Genomic DNA, 23493 nt, shown 5'->3' on the forward strand with positions numbered 1-23493 from the left:
TCCTCGTTACAGCACACCAGGAATTTGGACTTAGTTTAACAGGGCTTTTGAGGATTGGGTTAAGCTAATTCTTACCAGCATTTATTTTTGTTCTTGAAGTGCATAAAAAATTATGTCTCTGTGGGTAATCTCTGATGTGAATGGTGCATGTGATAAACTGTCAGTCGAGGAGGTGCCTCACTCCCTGTCTGTGCTCTGCACCAGGCCAGGGTGGGCTGCAGTTTTGTTTTCTGCTTGCTTTGCTTCCACAGGCGAAACTCACACTTTTGTTAGGCATTTAGCTCATGTTCCAAATCAGAAATCTCTTTCTCTCCTTCCTCCCACTTGCTGTGGCAGCCCAGCTGGCGAGAAGTGTCAGAGGAGGATACACACCCACAGGGGGCAATTGCCTGGCTTAACCTGGGGCCAGCCTCCAGCCCAACCATGACCCAGCCTAAGCTGATGGGAGCTCCTTTGGGTCTGGTCATGACTGTACAAGCATTTAAATGCTGTGCTAGGCTGGGACCCAACATGCTGTGGCCCTCCCTTCCCAGCATGAGGTGCTTCTTGGTATCACAGCCATGGCTTTTTCCTTTGGGGTTTGGGGCACATTTTGTCCATGGGTCTCCCACCAGAATCTGACCATGGTTTTCAACATGGGTTCTCTCTTAAATGACTTTCTCTCGATCTTTTTATAGCTCTCTCACTGAAGTGGAATTTATTCTTTCTTTTTTTAATATAGCAGGAGGTGTAAATCCAGATAAATATAACTCCTGAGGGGGGATCAACCTGTCCGTGCTGTGGCTCAGCAGCGCCCGTGTTGCTGTTGGTGTATATAAAGCAACCAGCAGCCTTTTTAAACTTCTGAAATTGAAGTAATTTTTATTTTTTTACTTATAGAAAATTAAATGGTTCTCATTTAAAAGAGTTGCCTCCTGGTGGTAGGTAGAAACCTACAATCTTACTCTTACCACACACTTTTATATTTAAAGCCTCTATTTTTAACCCAATGGTGGGATTCAGGGTTAATGCTCGTTAGATCTGTGTCTAGACAGTTATGAAAAACAGGAAATGAATTACATTATAGTACGAAAGGAGAATTTAACCTTTTCTCTCCTCGCTAACACATGTGACTGGGGAAAATATGTTACAGCACAGTATTTTGGAAAGTTTAAGGAAGTAGAAAAATTAGAAGGAAAAAAAAAAGCTGGGTTTCCACAAGGCCTCGTGAGAATTATTTCACAGAAAATAATGCACCAGACTCTGCCCTCAGCTACACTCGGGCAGTAATTTGTTTCCTCTGGTCCCTGTGGAAAAATTGCATTTTATTATTCCCTGCTTATGCTGAGCATTCAGAAGGAGGAAAAGCCAAGTGAGCCAGTTTCATACACATGCATGAGCACGTGAGGCAGCTGCCAGAGAGCAGCCGCCACACACTACCCGTCCTGGGCACAAGGAGCCAGGCTGAGAGCTTTATAACACCCCTGGCCATAACAGCACCTTGCACCCATTCTCCTCAGGCTGCCTAAGGCCTCAAGGCTCTTTAAAAATATTTACAAAGTTATTTATACTTTATTTGAATTACAGACTGCAAAAATGCAAAATTCCCTTGCTTTGCCCTTCAGGAAAGTAAGAACCTGAAGGCTCATTGGCCCTAGGCACCAGCACAGCGATACTGCTCTGGCCACTGACCTACAGGGTAAGACCCCAGCTTTAAAGGGCTGTTGCAATGAACCCAGAGTGTGAATTAAGCCTGAACCGGTGTGGACAGCTGGCCTGCTCATAAAGAGCTGAAAACAGAGGCCTGCGTGCTCTTTACCCACTTATCCCCCATTCCCTGCAAAATGGCTGTTGTTTGGACTGCAAGCATCTTCCATACTGCTTCTGAGCTCTTTTCTCAGCCCCCAGCGTGACCCCAGTAGTGTATTTTCAAGGCATTCTCAATTGTCCCCAGACCCCAGGAGGTGGCAGAGGCACCAGGCAAGTGCCTGCTCCACTGCAAAATCACTGTCCTCCCTCGGATCCTGCATCTCCCTCTCTCTGTGCCCACTTTTCCCCAGGGATGCTGCAGGCCCTCGCACCCAATCCCACTCCCATCTGCCACAGACAGCGCTTGCCCAGTCGGCTGCCACCACAGGGGCAGCCATGATAGCACATTTCTTGTGCCCGACTTGCCTCCCTTGTCTGCAACTCTTTGCTGGAGCCAAATGTTTACGCTCACCACACACGCTGTCAACTGGCCAGAAACATTAATATCCCCATGGCAGAGCAACAAAGCCTTCCCAAAGATCCTTTGCGCCGCTCAGCCTGGGCTTTCCCACCCCTGCCCTCCTGGGACCCCCACTGGCTTTGGAGGCTGCTGAGAGCATGGAGGAAAGGGATTAGGTCCTCCTGAGGACTGTTTATTTGCTCAGTTTTATCATGATTTCTTTTAATTTTGAAGGCGCATGAATATGAAGTGTACAAATCACTGGGATAATACTGCAGCTAATTTTATGGCGTCTTTAGCACCATCCAAAATGAAAAAAAACCCCAACCAAGAAAGAGCCCTCCCCACAATGGTGCAATCTAAATAAAGCTTTTTAAGCAACACAATATTTGCTTGTATAGTTGTCAATGTTTCCACTGCCAGTTTATCTTCCTAACAGGAACTAAGCTTTGGCACAGCTTATATCAGAGAAAAATAACATCTTTAAGTGTTTCCAGAGGTGTATGCAATTAGGGGGAATTATGGGAGTTAAAATCATTAGAAGTGTGGTAAAATGTTGGACTAAGAGCCCCAGAAAGGAAAGAGCCTTGATTTCTCCAGATTTACTTGCCCATGCTTGTGCCAGGGTGGGAGGGAGCGTAGCAGGACCTCTCACAGCATTTGCAGCCAAGGTGTGGGTCCTCCTCAGGAAGAGCCAACTGATAACAGCATATAATTTAATGTTCCCATTGCTAACGCCAAAGTGAGCTTAGCAAGCACGGGAACTGATACCCACTGCAGAACGTGCTGTTGTGGAAGGAGCCGTCTATATCCATACACGTGGAGAGGCCCACGGACGCACGCGTGCCGAGAGACAGACACCCCCTAAAAGCTGCCTTTCAGAAGTCTTGCTCTGGAGTGTAAGGAAGGTCGATAACTTTCTTGTCAGCAGCAGGTCTGCTTGAAGGAGAGGCCTTAGGGCATGGCTCATCCGGTGGTAGGGAGGGAATGTTTCTGCATATAATCACTAATCTCTTTTCTGTTTTTTCATTAATATCTTCTGCCTGATGCCAGTAGAACCTGCTTGACAGTCTAACACAGCCAGGAATGGTATTTGATTTACAGAAGATGTGGAAAGCGGACTAGAATAGGATTCAGATATTCCAAGGATCCTCATCTTGGTCTCTCTCCATGACCACACATATCACCCCTGAGGTCTCTTGGCACTGGAAACTGATGGAGGAACCCCAAAGCTCCTCTTGCTGGCCAGGATGGGTTCCTGTAGTACCCTCTCAGGTATCTCAGGAAGCCACTTTTACCTCTATCCCATCTTCATGTTACTAGATGAACTGCATCAGCTGAGATCTTGCATCCCACTTAATATTTAATCACCCTTTGCCCTCATTTTCTTAAGGAATCAGTGAAACCCTAGCCAGGCTACGTGCCCCAGCACAGCGGTATTTTATTACAGAAAGCTCAAAACAAAGCTTCCAATTGCTAATCCAGCCATACCAATGGCTGTGCCACTGGAGCTCCATAGATCATTCTCCCAGTGGCATTAAGCAGCAGTTACAGTGTTATTTGGGAGCAGGTTCTCCTGCTCTATGCAGGGTGGGCAGAGGACCTTACAGTGAGATACAATGATGCCAGCTCAGAGAAGAACAAGTGTCGGTGAAGATGGTAATGCCCTTTTTGGATCCCACACGTTTGCTTTTGCCACTTGTTGGGCCTCAGATGTCCTCAGTGCTGGGCAATCTCCACTTGTGGTTTTTTGCCATGGACTCCACCTGCTAAACCAGGGCCTTTGCTCATTAAATGACCACAAATAATCCCCATTTCTGAGGATTTCTGTAAGCCCAGCAAGCATCTCTGCTGGGTTGGACGGGGCTCTTAGCAACCTGGTCTAGTGGATGGTGTCCCTGCCCGTGGCAGAGGAGCTAGAACATACATGATCCTTATTTAAGGTCCATTCCAACCCAAACCATTCCGTAATTCCATGATCCTATGATCCTGAGTGGGGTGGCAATGTCCTGCTACCTCCACCATCTGCATTGCCCCTGCAGAGAGCCAGCAGTGGGGATACCATGGTCCCTGGCAAGAGCTGGGGACCTGTACCCATGCAGCCAGGGCTGGGCTGAGCCTTTCCTCAGCTGCGCCTTTCCACAGCAGTTTAAACAGCAAGGCCAGAGAGAACACTGGCAGAAAGGTTCCCTTCAGGCTCTGCGTCCTGGGGAGGGCAACTGCTTTGCCCCTGCTCACACAGCCCTTGGCCTCAGCTTGGAGGAAACTGGGGCTTTGCCTCTGCACAAATCCGACCTCCATGCACAGTGTGAGCATAGAGAGGCTGGTGAGCAGAGGCTGCTGGGACTGTGCTGGGAACAAAGCCCCTAACCTGGCCTTTCAGATACCGAAAATACCCAACCTGGTTTTTTATTTCACAATTATCAAATAAATGAGAATGACAATTAAGTTAAAAACCCACCTAGCAAAGCATCTCTGACAAATGTCACAGAATCACAGAATATGCTGAGTTGGAAGGGACCCACAAGGATCATCAAGTCCGACTCAGTCTTGCACAAATATGGCAGGTAGGGCACTGCAAATCCCCTCTGAGTCCCTTCTTTCCAACTTACTGCTGGAAAAAAAGCAGGGGGAGCACCTTGTCAGTGACCCCAGCCAGGAGCAAGGCTGGATGCCACAGCACTGGCTAGTTTGCATCTCAGGGCTCAGCTGTTTGAGCTCCTCTTACTTTGTAGTAACTCTTTGGAGGATGCATTTGAAAACAACTCCTGGCCAGACACATACCTTAGCACATTAAAAGGTATTTTTAGTATCTCTGGCAAAGCAGATCGAACTCTGCTTTTGCTGTACTAAGACAACTCCATGGACTTTGCTGGCAGCCCTGTATATTCATACTGAGGTAGCAGCTGGTAGAGGTTACTTGACTAAATAGTTGCATTTACTTCATGCAAGACAAAAACACAAGTGCAGATAAACACTGGTGGGATTCCTGAGTTACAGTGGGCTGTATTTTCTTCCTAGGAGAGCGACTCTGCCTGATAAATGTTTGAATTGCCAAAGAAAAAACATCACATAGCAACAAAAAATTACTCTGAATGTTGCCTCCTCGATTTGTGATGACTTTGTTTTTGTACTGGTATAAATATAACTGTGACCATTTCATACAGCAAAGTGCTCTGTGATGAGTACAGTATAAATAGTCAAACTGATTACACTCGCTATAAACAAGGACTGGCAACCCTTGCTTCACTCCAGCAGTTAGAAACGGCGGAGGCGGCAGGAGCTTTACAGCTAAATGGTTAAAAGCCACAGCAGAACATTTTCTCGGGATGGCTCCAAGCTGGTGCTCTGCCATTTCAGCAGCCAAGCTGAGACGGGGGAAGCACGCCACCACAATTGCATACTAAAAAGAAGGGAAGGCTGAGATAACTACCATCTTCTTACTGTGTAGGCTGTTTGAGAAAAAAAAACCATATAATGATTCCTGCCTTATTGCAGTGTTTGGGTTCCAGATATAGCCTTGCATGGGAAGGCCAGTATGACGCTGAACCAGGCCAAATGAGCATTTCCTGCTTTTAAGTAATATAATGTCAGGAATCCAGCTCATCGGAAACACCCTGCTCATCTCCCTCTGTGCCAGCCAGACATTTGTCACGAGTTTCAGGTGAATAATGCTGCTTCACTTGGACTTTGTCAGTGACAGTTCACAGCTCAGGCCCTTAATGCTTGTTTTTATTACTATAAAATGAAGCTTGGTACACCTCATGCCAAGGAAGTGGCTTAACTTGCTCAGAAACTCAGGGACTTGCCAGAGGCCTTAGATAACTAAGTAAGATTTGTTTTAACTGCCCTCAGTATCCAAGGTATTTCCTACTGTAAGTATAAGGAAACACTAAGGATACTTAAGCAACCATATTTGTTTATCTTAGGTCAAACTGAAGAGATTTTCCAGAACCCTTACTGCAGCTGCACTTAACTTATTGAAAGACTGCATATGTACAGAGTGCTTTACTTCTGACTCCAGGATCACAAATGAAAACCTTCCCAGAGGGCTGAGCTCCATAGGGAGGTGGGCACAAACCTGGGCAGAAGTTTCTAGACAGTCCCTCTTTGGGTACACTTCATTAACCTTGGCCTCAACTGGGCCAACTCCTGCATGAGGAGGAAGCCAGAAGGGAGAAGAAAATCACCAGCATTCCCTCCCTCAAATCTCTGAGTAGGCAATTACCTGAATGTGCGTTTTACATCCAGACAGGTTTTGCCTCGAGAGGAGGTGAGATTCTCCAAGCCTGTGAATCCAAGGTGTCATATGAGGGCAGCCCCACCAGACCTGGAGCCATCTGCTCCGCCAGCTGATGCATGAACTGATGCTCTGCAGGTCCTCCCCTCCAGCAGCGTGGCTCGTGCCAGGCACAGGGGACAACTACCCCCTGGGTCATCGACAGTGTCTCGGTAATGGTTCTGCAAGACACTTGCTGGGAGGTAACTGTGACTACTGTACAGACACAGTGGGACTTTCACACCTCATTCCCATTCCCTGGTACAGCTTTCTCAGGTTGTTCAGTCTACAACCCTTGTTTCCTGAAAAGATGGGTGAAAAAAACATGGAAAGTGAGAAACCTTGGACCAAACGTGTTCTAACAAAAAACCTCAAACAACCAGACCCTAGAGATAGCCATTTTACTGTAGATGCTTGGAGATCAATGGTGCTTCAGAGCACACGAGTCTCTAGCTGGACAATGAGGGTATGAAGAGGCCATATAGGTCAAAATGTCCTGATCAGGGATCTCACCCTGGTGTCCCTTTGCCTCCTCAACAGTCCAGATCAGTTTGCAGTATCCCAGGTACCCAAGTTTAGCCTCCAAAGTCCATAAATTGATAGCAAAGCAATTGGCCAGACATTCTAAGGTGTCATACACCCATTTTGGTAGGGACTGTGAATGTCCCCCAAAAACTGGCAGGTGGTTTGGATGCTGGCATATAGCCCTTGATGTGCAAGAAGGACTTGCATTGACCTTACAGGTTCAGGCAGGCAAGGGCAACAGGTAACCCTTCTTCTGCAACATTGTGAGATACAAATCACCTCTGCAGTGCTGCCAGAATTATTTTTTTTAACCGTAACAGCTATTGGCACGGCTGAGTGTGCAGGAGATCACCTCTGTCCCGACCTGCCCATCCACTGAATGCTGACTGCTCTCTCTGCTGGTCAACTGAGAAATGGGATTTTCTCAAGACAGACCTGGTCACATACAAGTTTGCAAAAATGCATTGACCAAGCAAATGCATGCCAGGAAAAAGCAGCCTTTCTTTTTCTAAAGTCTCAAACAGGTAAATAAAAGAGGTTAGTTATCAAATAAACTATATTCTTAAGTAAAAAGCAGCAGCAAAGAAGAGGAAGAAGACAGGAGAGATGTGCGTGTTTCATCTCATGCTGCAGTTTACTGCTGCAATAGCCTGATGGAGACCTGTGAGATAGGATGTGCCCCCCATTATAAGGCTAGCAGGGTCTTGCCCTATGATGTCTAGAAGTACAGGTGTTGGAGAATTTCCAGCAGCCAGATGAGATGCGTGGATGAACTGAATCCGGAAACTGGGAGACCATGGGATTGAGAGTAACTGACCTAAAGGCAGAAGGTTTCTCCTTGCTTTGTTCAATGCCTGACTCAAGAGTCACCTAGTCCAGAAAGCCACAATTTAAGGGCTCTCAGCACATAAATATTGTAATAACTGGACAACAGAAAGACATCACTGTGAAAAGGGATGAAGTAAAGAAGGCTGAAAGGGAATGGAAAACTAAGCTGCACTAAGAAATCATTGTACTGAAAGTGCATAAGCAGCATATCTTTGTCTTGGACACATTGGGACATCTGGACACAGGAAAGATTAAAAACCTCGAGGGCTATGGACAGCATGGACTGCAGGTGTGCACATGCTGACCCTACTGTGCCAGTGCACCCCAGCCAATCAGCCTTGCAGGAATGTCAAAGCTTTCATATTATTTCATATCTCATAGTGGCATAAGCCCAGCCCCCCTGCATCAAGAAGTGAGGCTCTCCCCAAGCACCACATCACCGGGGTGGCTGCACCAGCCAGCCTGGAGCTGTACCCGAGGACCACCAAGTCATGCCCTCCTGTACAGTGCACCCCACACATATACATACACCTGTGGTATAAAGTTGCTTGAATCTCAGGTGTTTAAATACATCAGTGATCACAGAGCTGATAATTAGTGATGTCTGGCAGTGAAGCCATAAGCTTCACAGCAGCAGTTCTTTGTCCTCCTGCAGGCACATGGCGAAGTGACTCTTTGAAAACTTTGCTTTTCTTTCTGCAACTCACTGTGGTGCTCAGTGGGAAAAAACCTCACACCTCAATATGAGGTGACAGCAGAGAGGTTAAACACAGGAGGTTCCACAAAATAGTCAGGACTGAGGTTACTTGGAGAGAGAAGGGACGAAAGAGGGAGGTGAATTCACTTAGTCCCTCTGATGGGGGGACACCAGAATTAATCAGCATTAGAAAAGGGCTGGTTTCTGCTAATTACAGTTAAGTAAGTAGCTCCTCTTTGTATTTGGGGCCCTAAATGAGCACTTGATGTATTCCTAAATTCTGTCCTGATAGCACACCTCCTGAAATGCTGATGAAATGCTCCCAGGCTTGAAGGGCTACAGAGACAGCACCACAATATCACCATTGTCAGCACTGAAGGAAATCATTCTCTGGCTTCTACTGATTCCTCTGGAATAACAACTTTTTACAAGAGCTACCAAAAGGTTGTTAATTATAGAAGAGCTATCATCACACACACCCAGCCTGCTACATGTAAAATTAAGCACCTCTTCAGAATGATTAGAGAGAACAGACTCTTCACATTGATTTTTTTTCTTAACTTACATATTCTGAATAATGGTTGTGACTCTTCTCCTTCTTATCAGCCTCGATGCTGAAAGTAGATTAAACTAGGCAGACTCTTGTGTCTGACCCCCACTAAAGGGAGTGTGTCATGGATTTCAGGCACCGGAAACCAGCTGAGGTTAAATCAAATGACACACTCAAGTAGGGAGGGATGAAAACCTAACGTTCTGTAACAATTTAAAGGGTCTGTTGAGCAATGCACAGGAACTCTGTGTGTATGAGAATCAATCACTTGAAGGGTAAGAAGTGCTTGACATAACCCGTTCACCTCAACCACAGATCTTTACATTCTCACTTTTGCCATGTCTAACCCAGGCACTGGGTTGGCATCTGCAAAGACCTGAGCAGGCAAAATGCTGCTGCTCTGCACTGTCACAGCCACTATTAACATCACTCAAAAATGGCAAGTAACAACATCTTCATCCACTCTGAGCACGTCTGCCACATCAGTGTCATGCAGAAAGAGCTGCCATTTCATCCAAACATGGCTAAATCAGACCTTTTACTCAGGTGTATCTGGTTAAATCCAGAGCTGTCCCCTCTCAGGAGGGTTCTGTTCAACAGTTTGTCAGGAATCCTGAGATTCATCATAGTCTCTTCCATTGAAGCTGGTTCAGAGTGACAAAAACTGCAGATCAACTCTCTCACTCCATAGGTGAGTGCCCCAACAACCAGCCTCCTATCCATAGTCTGTGCTGACACCCAAGGAATCCGTGTGGCAGCAGCCTGTCTGCATAGCCAACCAGCTGTGCTGCATCTGGCAACAGAAAGTTTAAGTTCCTTATTATTAAGTTAAGCAGCCCTTATGACACAGAAAGAGATGTGTGGATGAAATGAATCAACTCCCCAGCTGTTCAGTCAGCTGTGTCCACTGTTAACATACTGAGTAAATTCTCTGGAACTGATGGGACATACAGTAATACAGTATGTATATAACAATACACCTATGTAACAGTAATACACATATAAGTTTCTTTGTAGTTTTTATATTTTTCTGTACTTACAAATAAAACAATCCCTTAATACTTAAAACCTTTACTGTGCTTTTCCTCACCAGGACTGAAGTCCATCACAAATGTTTATTGTAGTCTCAACCCCAGTAGGTTTCCAAGGCCTGACTGGATAAAGTCCTGAGCAGCCTGGTCTGACCTGATTTCAACAGGAGATTGTACTAGAGACTGCCTGACCCTTCTAACCTGAATTATTCCACCAGTCTGTGATTCTATGATGTGCTACTGGGCAAAGTAGAACAGGTCCAAAGCTGAGAATTAAATACCCCATCTTAGCCTGTTTCTGTAATTCCATGTTTAGGCCACTCTTCTAAGAGGTGGGAGACTGCTTCAAACTCCTGATCAGCATGATGGCTTTCCTGGGATGCCCTGCAGGGATGCAGCTTGGTGTCATCTCTAAGAATACTCAGCAGCAGGTGACCCTGATGGGGGAGGTTTTCTTATTCCCTTCCCCCCAGCCATATGGCCCTGCTGATTTCCTTACTCCAGCAGGAGCAGCTGTCTGACCTTGTGGCAGGCCAGCTCAAGGAGCTAAGGCGCAGGAAAAAACCCAACAAACTTTCCTGCTTTCTGTCAGTTGAGCTTCCTACCCTGGATTACCATGGGGCCAGACTAACACCAAGCACAAGAAGATGGGAGCAGGTGAAAACGCACAGCCAGCCTGAGAAGCAAAAATAGCATCTGCATCTTCCAGTAATGTCAGGACTGGAACATTTAACTGAAATGGTAGGATTTAATCCTGCCCTCGTACAGCACAGAAACCTGGATACTCACCTGGTTTTACATAGTGCATGGGAGTTCAAGACTGTGCTACTACATCAACGTTCCCTTTAGGCTTCTGCTAAATAAGGACTAATCAGTAAAGCCAGTGAGTAAACTGAGATGCACCGTCTGCTTACATAAATGACAGAAATCATAACACGAAGAAAACACATTTTATCACACTTCTAAAATGTGACAACGTGCAGCAATTTGAGCTACAGTGTTCAGTATTTTATGCACATATTTTTCCAAAAGCTTTTCTTGCAGCTCTTCTCAATTCGGGCACACTAGCTGGAAAAGCAATATGCTTATGGTGGGATGTCTGCCTTTGATTTGACATTAAAAAACAAGTTCATTCTTACATAATCAAAATAAAAGTTTTTATTCGGTTCATGATATTTCTGACTGGGTATTCTATTTTTCCAAGTACTTATTCCATGTACAGAAATGTAAACCATAAACACCATGTAAGAGCAGCAAAACAAAACACATCCATGCAAAACAGAAGCAGGGAGAACTTCCTTGTTCACTTCACTGTTCTTCCAAGGAGTAGCTGTAATCACTCTGTCTGCCAAATCGATGCACAAAGTCCGCAAGGCGGAACACTGAGCCCCATCCCACATTGGGATTCATACTGATGAAATCATCCAAGTTCATTTTGGAGTCTAAAAAAGGACCAGAAAAGGGAAATATTTAAGTTCCTGGTGCAGGTTCTGTAGCACAGGTATACATCTATCAAGAAAATGCCCCAAACTCCTCTTTGGTAGTTCAGTCCACTCTGGAAGGATATTCTGCAAATTGTATGATGTTACAAAACCTCCTATTTCCAGTCTCTGAAATGTTGCTTTTGCCCTGATTCCTCTTTCTGCCCACGGCAATAATCACATTACCAGATCAGTAAGCATCTCCTCAGTCATTAGAAACCAGTATATGCAGGAAAGGGTAAGATTTTTCCCTACATCAGCAGCCTAGAAGGGTCAGTAGTGTCACAAAACTGGAGTGCAAATAACCACCAACACAGGGAACTGCAATGCAACAGGTGCTCATAGTCTTCCTGCATTCACACAAATGGGATTACTCAAAATCAGGGGAGATACTATTCCCTCTTCTAAATTCTGAACTAAAGTCAACGGAGTCAAGTTTTGCACTGACCCCAAAGGAACTGGATCACAACACCAGTCAGAACTCGAATTTGCTTATTGTCTCTTAGAATTGACAAGCCCCTTCTCAAACCTACAATTTGTTACTCCCAGATTACAGTATTTGCTTTCCCTTCAGCCCTAAACTTTGTCCTCGCTGTACACCAGCCCACTGCAGGGCCAGAGTATGCAGAGGGGAGGAAATGTCTGATCTAACATAGCCCATGGCCTAGAGGGATGCTCAGGCAAAGAAAGGCACAAACGTAGGCTGGGGGCAAATACTTAAATTTATTTTTTGTGAATCCTGAACAAAAAAAGAAGTCAGAGGGAGTAAAGTTTAACTGCTATGATTTCAAGAAAAAAATAACCATGACTGCTCTTTGACAGGAGTTTAATCCCCTGCAGGAGAGGTAGAAACCATTCTGTCCCATTCGTGGAACCCAGAGAGCACATTGTAAAGTGCTGCTGTGAAGTTTTGGGTTTAGGTGCCTTATACATCCTTTTTCTGAAGCTGGCCTGGTATAAGCTTTGCTGACTCAGAACCACGCTGGTCAGAGGTTCAGCTCTGACTACAAACATCTGAGGGCTTGTTGTTTTATGCTCTCACTGATGATGTGTGCAAATAATCTTTTTAAATGTCCATTAAAAGAAAACTGGAAGAGAATGAGTTTAAGGAACAGAGGGGTAAAGCCACTGTTACAGCTTTACAGATTTACTGTTAACAGCTTTTCCACTGCATTAAGTATTTATTTTAACATGGATGTGTGCATTTAAGGATTAAGAACCAAACAAGAGGAGGCTCTAATGAATAGATTATAAAATCCAAGGACGGAATTTGCTTCAGCTGCAAAAAGCTTGTGTAATTAGGCTTACCATTATGGACAGCATAAACAAGGAAGGGAAGATGATGTTCAGGAATCCCAGACCCAGGAGCCCCAGCCATAATCCAGCCTCTGTTTGTACCACATCTACACTACAGCACAGCTTTGTGATTTGCCTAATCTCAACTCTCACCCCTTCTGAGGTCTGGCCCCTAAATCTTTTATTGTTAACCTGTTTGAACTTTGTATATGGAAAATCCTTATGTCCAGCCAAACATTGTCCTACTGCTGAAATAAGTCTGGCAGAACATGGACAATTTCTGCCTGTGTGGGAATTTAAAACAGCACAAGCTTAGCAATTTGCTGTCACAGCTCAAGCACAATTAGCAGTGGATAACAGCTCTTGCTTGCCGTTAGACTGGTAAGTCTGTTTTCCAGTTCCAAACTTGACTTTTCCTCACAGATGTTTTTAAGTTAATGTGATTCTTCATATACTTTAAATAAATGAATAATTCTCTGCTTTATGTGCACCGAGCATAGTAGAATAATTTCAAAGAACTATTCTGTGAATGGTAAAGCAGTCCAAAGGGGATTGTTCCAGTAGTTACAAACACAGCTGCTGTTAGCAACTTGGAAGTTGCTGTCACAATGCCTGTAAGAAGTGAAATAGTCTCTTAAATTCAGAAGGATTCTGGCAGAGCATAACACAGTCCATCAGAGAAGTTTAATGAAAGGAAATATTGTTTTACCAAAGTAAACAAATCCATTCCTGTGAAGCACAATGGCCTAAGAATCAGTCGGTAGATGGCACTGGAGCAGCACGGGAGATTTCCATAGCGAAAAACTCAGTGAGACCTCTCCCATTTTATTCGTGTAATAACAGTCCCTCTATGCTGCTCCTTTCTCATGGGCTCTATCTGAAGGCCGTGCATGTTGTGTTAGACCTTACAGGTTCAGAAAACAGCTCGGCAAAAATGCACAAAAACACCACAAAGTCCTCTCCCCTAAGTAGATGAAGAGTGATGAACATCAAAATTTACAAAAGAGACATCTGGATACTACAGTTGACAAACCAATAGGATTTCTCCACAAAAGCAAGGAGCATGTATTATACAACATTTTTGCAAGATCAAGGGCAGCACGATTATTTTTTTTAAGATTTACATTACAGTTGCAGTCCTCCTCAGGCGCTGTAGCTATTACACTAGCTTGCATTTGTGCATGCTCAGAGCTCATCTTTCTCTGTGACCAAACACATTTAGTTACACACACACCCCATCAAAGAGACCTATCTGGTGAATTCTGGGATTCCTAAATAATTTTATTTTTGTTTAAATCAAGTCTGACACTTTTACCCGGAGCAAGGACGAAATAAAAGGCCATGCACTATCTTATGGCATTGTTAGCCATGATACTTGTGGCTTCTGCCAACAGTAGTTAGAAAGCAACGTTTCAGCCAAGCCTCAGCTTGGCTCACAGACCTTGGACTAACTCAGCGTAACAACAGCTGCCGAAGGGCTGCTGGAAGTGAGGAAGTCTGGAACAAAGCCTCCAAGATCAGTTCTGCTGATGCCTACTAACCTTGGGGGCACCTAAAATACTTAGAAAGTTGGGCTCTTCACAGACTTGTGTATGTGTCTACAGTTCTCTGCATATCCTCTTCCCTTGTCTGAGCAGGGAGATAAGTCAGACAGACTCTTCCCACACTCAGCTGGAGGGTGCTGTCCCCAGCTGAGATATAACTGACTATGCAAACCATCCTGGTTGATCTCAGTGTAAAACACAGCTCATCACTTTAAATTATCTTTCACACTAATTTCAATAAGTCACTCTGGGAAATTAAATACTTCTATCCTTAGATGTATCTTAATTGTCCCTATCCAACTTGATTCATTACTTCCACAAAAGCTTAGGAAGTAAGGACCTAATTTAACAGATTGGAGTTTTATTCTCAAATGAGAGGAGCAGAAGGTTCCCATTAAGCACAGAGGAGCTACTTTTACCAGTATCAGTGCTTTCCTTCTCACTTTCACTAGGATCCTACCACCACCTCTCAGAGAGGAGATATAGAAAGCAACTGCAGACATCTGCCTGGCCTCTTGTCTAGCAGATGTGTAATACACAGATGTGTAATACACAGTGCCACCAGAATTTCTCAGCTGCCCTACTCACACTCTTCAAAACAAAAAAAAACCCAACCCAAGTAAAACCCTATAATTATTGACTATCAGGGATTTTAATAATAATAAAAAGAACAAAAACTCTTTATAAATCAATTCTGTGAGTGTGCTACCAAACACCTTGGGAGAACTGAAATTCAAACCAATGCTTTTCAGTGTTAGAGCTGCTGCTAACAGTTGTCTGTAAGCTGCACGACCATCTGTTCTGAGTAATTTTGAAATGTGCTGTGCAGGCTGTATTTTACACAGGCTTGCAGTAAGGAGGGCTGATCTCATCACGACTCATAAACTAAGCAGAATCAGACCTCATTAATTTGTGGAAAGAAGATTTAAAAGAAAACCGGAGGCTGGGCTCACCAGCCCTGGAATAATGAATCTATGCACCAAATCGCATTTTCTTAATTTTCAGTATTTGAACAAAATACCCTGTTTTCCTTCAACAGGAGGTCACTGCCAACCAGGTGGAACCAGGGGAATCTGCTGCAGCTCAGGTATGTTTATTGCAGCAGAGCTGCTTTGAGGACAGGGTAGGGTGAGAAAGCACCAAGCACCCAGTTAGGTTACCCAGTTTCTCCTGGCACACATGGCAGGAGAGCAGAACAGAGGACAGAGCAATGCCATAATAAATAGAGAAGCCTAACTCTGGGAAATGGCTAGAGCAGAGCCAGTTCCAAAAGGCTAATGCTTAGCATGTGAGTTCTGAGGAGATACTGAAGAGCTTGAGGGAGTTGGAGGGAGGGTTTCTTCTGTTGTTTAATTGGTTGGACTGAGGTTGTTTGTGTTTTAAGAAGCTTTTTTAAAAAAAATTTTGCAACCCCATGAGCAGAACAAATACAGTTTTAAGATTTATTCCCTTTGAGTTAGTAGTAGGGAAAAATGATTAATTGGTCACTGACAGAGATTCCTCAATTCAACTACAAAAGTTTTGGTAGCGGGAGGGACAACAGGGGTGGCTTCTCTGAGAAGTTGCCAGAAGCTTCCCCCATGTGCTACAGAGCCAGTGCCAGCCAGCTCCAGGATGGACCCACTGGTGCCCAACGCTGAGGGAGTAGCGCCTCTGGGATAATTTAAGACAAAAAAAAAAGCTCTTCCACAGACGTTAATTGTGGCCAGAGAAGACCAGAGCGAGAATCTGTGAGAGAAACAACTCTGCAGACACCAAGTTCATTGAAGAAGGAGGGGGAGGTGGTCCTCCAGGCACTGGAGCAGAGATTCCCCTGCAGCCCGTGGTGAAGACCATGGCGAAGCAGTTGTGCCCCTGCAGTCCCTGGAGGAGCCTCATGCTGGAGCAGGTGGATGCCTGAAAGAAGGCTGTGACCCAGTGGGAAGCCCGTGCTGGAGAAGACTCCTGGCAGGGACCTGCAGACCCATGGAGAGAGGAGTCCATGCTGGAGCAGGTTTGCTGGCAGGACCTGTGACCCCATGGTGGCCCCACACTGAAATGGCCTGTTCCTGAAGAACCTGCAGAAAGGAACCCCTGCAGGAGCAGTTTGTGAAGAACTGCAGCTCGTGGGATGGACTCACATTGGAGAAGGTCATGGAGGACTGTCTCCTGAGAGACTACACACTGGAAGCAGGGGAAGGACTCCTCTTCCTGAAGAAGTGGCAAAACAACATGTGACAAACCGACTGTAACCCCCATTTCCCATCTCCCTGCACTGAGGGGGGAGGGAGAAGGTAGAAAATTGGGAATAAGATTAACCCCAGGAAGGAAGGAGCGGTGGGGGGGGAAGGTGTTTTTAGGATCTGTTTTACTTCTCATTATCGTGCTCTGATTTTGATTGGTAATAAATTCAACTAATTTTTCCAAGTTGAGTCTGTTTTGCCTGTGACAGTAATCAGTGAGTGACTGAGTGATCTCTCCCCATCCTTATCTCAACTCATGAGCCTTTCATTCTATTTTCTCTCCCTTGTCCAGCTGAGGAGGAGAGTGATTGAGAAGCTTTGGTGGGCACCTGGCAACCAGCCAGGGTCAAATGCCACAAATCACAAAGAAGACATTAGGAAACAGAAGTAATTTAAAAACCTTACAACTTTGCAAGTTTAGGAATTTGGCTACTTTAAATGAAAGCAAAAAAAAAACCCAAAACAAACCACACTGATGTAAATGTGCCTCAGAAATAAATTGGTATTAAAACAATATTGGGTCAATTCTGTCAGCTATTAAACTGCAGTCACCTCTAACATGAAATATGTAAGCAATTTAATCTTGTGCAAACACAAAGCAACATGGAAAGCAGAGTACTCTATCTAAGTGAAACGGCAGGGAGAAAACAGTTATCTGCAATGGAATTTGGCATGGACATGAATATTAATACCCCAGGCTCTTCTATGATAACAAAAGGTCTACCACCCACTTCTCCACCAAGTTAAAAATAAGGCACTTTTACGCCTGATAAAACTGTGCTGAGACATTACAGTTAAACCCAGACTCCTTGCAGACTTACAGCACTGTGCACATTGAAGCACACATCATAATAAGGTATCCCCAGTGAATACAAAGGGAAGACAAAAAATAAAGCTGGAGGAACTGGTACTAAGTGAAAGACAACTTGAACTAGACATTCTAGACATGAGACAATCTATCCCTGTTCTGACTCAGGCCTTGAAGTTCCCTAGTGAATCACCTTCCACCTTCAGTGGGTGCAGGGTAACAGGTTTCTTTCAGCCACCTGACCAGGGGACCAAAGCCTATGAGCACAGAGCTGGAACACTGTGTACATTTGGAGCTCCTCAGTACAAAAAAACCCCAAAACATGGACATACTGGAGTGAGCCCAAAAGAAGAACATCAAGTTTTTTGGGGCAGGACAACATTATATTCAAGGAGAGGTTGAGAGAACTGGGTCTGTTCAGTCTTAAAAAGAGAAGACGAAGGGGAAACGCTACTGCTGTCTACATCTACCTGATCAGAGGACACAAAGAAGATGGAGTCAGAGCTTTCTTGGAGGAGCCTGGCAAGAGGATAAGAAGTTAAAAAAGCAAGTCGGAACATGGGAAATTCAGATTATGTACTAGGAATTTTTATTTATTTTTTATTTACCACGACAGTCATCAAATATTGGAACAGACTGTCCAGAAAGGTGATGGAATTGCCATTCCTGGAGGTGTTCAAGACTACACTGGACAGAGCCCTGAGGATCTGTTTTAATTAGGTGTTGGACTGGATGACCTATGGATGTTTCCTTCAGTATGATAAGATACAGAGCAAAGAACTAACACAGAAAGGAAGAGCTATGTATCTTTCACTACCTACCAGCATCACAATCTGGAGGTTGGCTGAGACCTGTGGCTGCTGCTCCTCAGTGAGATAAAGCTCAGCCAAACAAGACAGGAAAGGGGAAGAGTTACAGGGTTTGCAGCTATGGAGTCATTCACTCAAGCTACAGGTACATGTACACATCTGCAACTGTTTGAGTCATTCTGTAACTTACTATCCACAAGTAAATGGTTTTTACTCTTTCGATTTCAGTAGAACCTTTTCACTTTCTTGGCCTGTCTTCACCTATATTTCTCACACTTTCATTATCTCTCACTTATCACAACAACAACGTTTCCACAGGCAAAAAGTTCTCAGCCCCTAGGAGGCTTCAGCTAACAGTGAACCATCCACTGTAGTTCAGGCATTCTACACTCCCTACACTACCTTTGCATAAAACTGTACTGCAGATAACAACCAAGACCTAGAATTTAAGGCATTTCATAACCTGGATTGTCAAGAAAACACCTGAAGTTTCATAACTAAGACTGTGTTCCTGCTCACTCTCACAATTCATTTCTACTCTTGTGTGAAACATCAAGCTTTACTAGAAGCCAAAGCAAAGACTGGGAGTTAAGTTCTCAGCAACTTAAAAGTACAATACCCTCGGACCTAAACACAAAACATGTTTCTTTGACCCTGCCTTCTCTAACATAAACACAAAGCAGTACTGCATTATTAAAAAAGCAACAAAACCAAACATGCAGAGGAGTAACACAAAAACTCTTTCAAAGCAAAACTTCACCATGCTTTCCTTGGAAGAAAATGAGAGAACAAACACATGGCAAATGTTAGTCAGCTTGCCAAACACATGATTAGAATAAGCTGAAGTGCTGTGTGATAAGAATGGTTTAAGCAGCTCTATAGAATAGATGACAATAGATCTTTACCTCTCTCTCTGCCTGGCCCAGAGGCTATTAGCTAGGCTACCACCCAAAAGAGGCTTAGGGAAAAACTTGCCAACTTGCCAGTGTGCCTTAAAGCAATCCTCAGGTCCATTCACCCGGAAAAGAAATCTCAAACATTTCATCCAGGCAAAGCCATCATGCTGAGCAGAGCCTGAAAACTTCCTCCTGCCAGCATAGTCTGCTCTGCCAGAATGGGACCTGCTGGAGTGTGGTATAATCAGTGTGTTAAAAATTCACTCTGTGACCCCTAAGCAAGTTATTTGGCCTCTTTGATTTAGTCTCCTGCTGTAATGAGAGAACAGAACAGTATTACTTACCTCTCACTCTCTGCTCAGTTTATGACGATTACTAATTAATGTTTGATAATGGTAAATGCCAGAAGGCATGTTAGACTACATGTCCAGAAAAGGGAGAGCCAAATGTTTTTACGCCCTAATTTTTCCCAGCTAGCTGGACAAATGTTATGGAAGTATATTTATTTCTGGTGTGCATCCTGGACTATGTTATTTGACACTGTAAGCAGAAATAAGGAGTCCTGGGAGCTTACCTGCAGTTTCAATGCAAGGGTATGGAGGAGGAGGTTTCTGCCATTTCCCATTTGCATCCTTCATATGAGATCTGTCTGAAGCAAATGTCTTCAAGTACAAATCTGCTCGAACCATTCTGATTTTTCTAAATAAAAATGCACAATTATGTCAAAAGATGCGTGTATACGATAATGCTTTAGTCACTCAGAACAAGAGTGTTTTCCTCTCATTAAGGAGCATTAATTTCATTAAATACACAAATCAGTAATATTGTGCTAAGCAGTTAACAAAAAACTACAGTAGGAAAAAGGGCTTTTGATGACTAAGGTAAAGAGCTTTAGAAAAATAACATAGTGCCTTTATTTTACTAGAGTAAGCAAAAAACCCTCTATCACTACACATACCCAAAGAGAACTTCGAGTTCACAAAATACCATCCACAGTCTTTATATTTTATGTCATCACCTGTGAAATTCTGGACGAAGGCTGTCATCCAGCCTAAAGGCCTCCACACTGTACACATCAAATGGACACGGAAACGGCAACACTGTGTCAAGATCATAAATGAAGTTCTGCTCCCCGTTGGGAACATGAAGTAGAATAACATGGTAGTCCTAGGAAGAAGGGTAATTGCCATTAGTCAAACAGCAATTAATGAGAAACTGGTAAAAGGAGTGAAAAAAAAATGTTTCCTAAAAGCAGTTCAGATTAATTTTTTAAAGCCTGCTTTCTGTCCTTGAATATTAAGCCTGTAACATTTCTGGCACCAGGAGAGAGATTTCCTAACACCTGTCTTGTCCATCCTGCTTTTCCAGACACCTTGGTATTTGCCCCATTCCTCTGCAGACTCCTTTGATTTAAGACAGCTAAACTAAAGAGTACACTACTCCTAAGACAGCAAATCTCTTTCGTGTTCCATACAAAAACACAGAAGTTGAATGCAATAAGGATATTTGTCTTAGACCCAGTCCTAAACAAAAGCTCACAGTAAGATATGATGATAGCTTAACATTAAAATTTTCTAGTGATCTCTTCTAACAAGATTTTGTACCTGCTGCAGTAACATGGTCTGTGAATTTGAGTGCTGAGTGTTCAGTGCCAGAAGCACCTGAAAAACCAGCATGTTATTGAAAAACCAGCAAATAGCTCAGATCAAGAGGACCGCAGGAGTAAGACAAATTCCTGTAGCAGCTCTTGAAGCAGGGAAAAAACACAGGGGTACTATAGCACACTTTTTCAAGGCAACTATTTTGTCTTGACACTTGGGTTATGAGGTGCAGTTTTATTCCTTAACTTGTAAGAAACACAGGTGTGGTGGAGGTTTGGGGACACTGCAGTTACTTATGTCAGAAGTCAGGTACGTTCACTGATGTTTTCCAAAATTAAACTGAAGGCAGCTGTTAACAGCTTACTGAAGTTTACATTGAATCCACTCACAACAAGGGTTTAGAGCACTGTCTTTTGACACTTTCAATATTAAAACCACAAAGGGATTTGAATGAAAAGGCTTTGGGAAAGATACTTCACCAAACCAAAATTTACAACTGTATCCAACAGTATTTAGAATAATCTCTTAAAATGTATAAGAAAAAGTACCTACAAGCTTTACATATTCTACAATCCACAGAAACAAAGTTAAAACAGCTTTCAAACCATGAAGTTTTATGAGGAATCCACATTCTGCCATGGCCTTTCCTGACTCTCCTATTCCATTTTAGGTCATCTCTGTAACACTTGAATCTCTTTTTAAACTAAACCTTTTTTTGTGCTGCAAAGAGACCAACATTTTGGGAGAGAACAAATGATTCAGAAATCAGAGAACTTCAGAAATTTGCAGATTATTTCATAGAATTTCAGAAATAGAAATTGCCATAAGAAATATTTTTTTCTGTGCCAGATAACTGAAAGGACTCTGTAATAATACCAAGGAATTCTGTAGCAGCAATTACTGAATTACATTAATTGATCAAATGACACTCCAAAGCCACCATTTATGGGTTAATTGCTGACACCTGAATACATAGATTGCTTATATTTTTCTGTCATCTAGCAAGCCTACATAAATATTTTCATCCATCTACTTCTTACAAGTACAGTCATCTACTTATAATTCTACAAAGCTGGCAGTCTTGATACCCAGATAATAATTTTCACTAATCTGTGTTCTTACCAATTGTAAGGTTTGTCACCTGTAGATTTTACTGACTCTCTTGCTGTTAATTTATGATGGCTGGTACAAAGGAGTGCCAGATTTAAGCTATCTATAAATCTTTTGTAAAAGAATAATAAAAATTAATATAAAACTATACAATGCTGGAGGTTGGAAGGGACTTCAGGAGGTCATCTGGTCCAACCTGTTGCTCCAGCAGGCACACCTAGAGGCAGCTGCCCAGGACTGCATCCGGACAGCTTTGAAATATCTCCAAGGCTGGAGACTCCCCAACCTCCCTGGGCAACCTGCTCCAGTGCTCCATCACCCTCACAGCAAAAAACTGTTCCTTTATGTTCAGACGGAACAATTTCTCACAAGATGCCCGTGTCTGATCCTGCAGCTATCAACTACAGAGGCATGCACTCAAAATTACTGAGAGAGAAATGAATGCCTTACCCAGACAACAGGCTCATCTCCATGTCCAGATTTCTGCTTCCAGAGGGGAATCTGAAAGTTACAGGTGAATCTGAAGTAAATAAAATCTTTCAGATTAATTTCAGGTAAATTAGTTAGTTCTTTGCTAACCTATCAACTTCCTCATTTTACATCTGTGCTGCAGTCAGAGTTTCTCTAGTTTCTCTCTCAGGAGCATGAAGCTGGAGATACTGTTCTGGGCCCCATTACAATAGGCTGTCCAGAGAAGTGGTGGAATCACCACTGTGATTCCAAGTGTCCAAAAGACATGTGGAGGGAGCACTTGTGGATATGGTTTCATGGTGAATGCAGTGGTGCTGGGTTAACAGTTGGACTTGATCTTAGAGGTCTTCTCCAACCTTATGGTTATAATGGCTCTGTGATTCTACAAAGATAACCATTCTCCTAAACTGACAAGATTACAGGGAAGAATTACCCCACAGCTCACAGGGACACCACGCCTCTTTCCCACTGTCCTTAATGTAGTGTATAATTAAAATATCTCACACGGTGCGGTTGGCACACCTCTGAGCCAAAGTGAGCTATAACACGGGTTTGGACTGTGTTTCACTTAGAGGTTGGGCTAAAGGCTCACTCACCTACACTGGGCTGTGGCTGAAATCGCTGAGGCCACGTCTCACCTACTCTGGGCTGCACTCTGAAGGCCCGAGCCTCTCCATAGCTGACCGATCACATCCCACTGACTCACCATCCTCCTGTCATTGGATATGAAAACAGCATAAAACTCTTCTAAAGGGTACCGATTCTGACTCCTGATGTAGTCACAAAGCTTCCAAACATTTTCTTCGCTGCAAAACACAAAAAAAATTTTTTTTTTTCCTCCAACTTTATTTCTGGTGCAAAGAAGCGAGCTGAGAGCACAGCTGAGAGCTGTGAGACCAGCCGGCAGCCGCGCCACTCCCGCCAGCGGCTCCAGCCGCCCCAGCGCCTCCCCAGGGTGCGGGGGGCACCCGTCCCCCTTACCAGTAGCAGCTGGTGTAGGTGCAGGCGGACCGGGCCGGCACCGCCGCCTCGTACGCGGCCACGGGCCGCGCCATGGCCCGTGCGAGCAGGAAGCGCTGGGCCCGGCAGGGGCAGCCTCTACGCCGCCCCTGAGGGACCCGCCGCCATCGCGGCGCGGCTCAGGCGCTCCCTGGGAG

General features: G+C 44.1%; 1 protein-coding gene across 1 annotated transcript; it reads right to left on the reverse strand.

Annotated features, from left to right (window-relative positions):
* Positions 1-11233: 11233 nt before the first annotated feature.
* On the reverse strand, positions 11234-23483 carry WDYHV1 (WDYHV motif containing 1). The gene is made up of 6 exons (XM_032691526.1): positions 23318-23483; positions 23043-23142; positions 22316-22366; positions 20173-20321; positions 19729-19853; positions 11234-11540 (listed from the first exon to the last, which is right to left on the reverse strand). Exons 1-6 carry the CDS (start codon positions 23389-23391, stop codon positions 11407-11409), a joined length of 633 nt encoding a protein of 210 aa, XP_032547417.1. The 5' UTR covers positions 23392-23483; the 3' UTR covers positions 11234-11406.
* Positions 23484-23493: the final 10 nt, after the last annotated feature.

This window comes from Chiroxiphia lanceolata, chromosome 1, assembly GCF_009829145.1.
Source record: "Chiroxiphia lanceolata isolate bChiLan1 chromosome 1, bChiLan1.pri, whole genome shotgun sequence".
NCBI classification, from domain to species: Eukaryota; Metazoa; Chordata; class Aves; order Passeriformes; family Pipridae; genus Chiroxiphia; species Chiroxiphia lanceolata.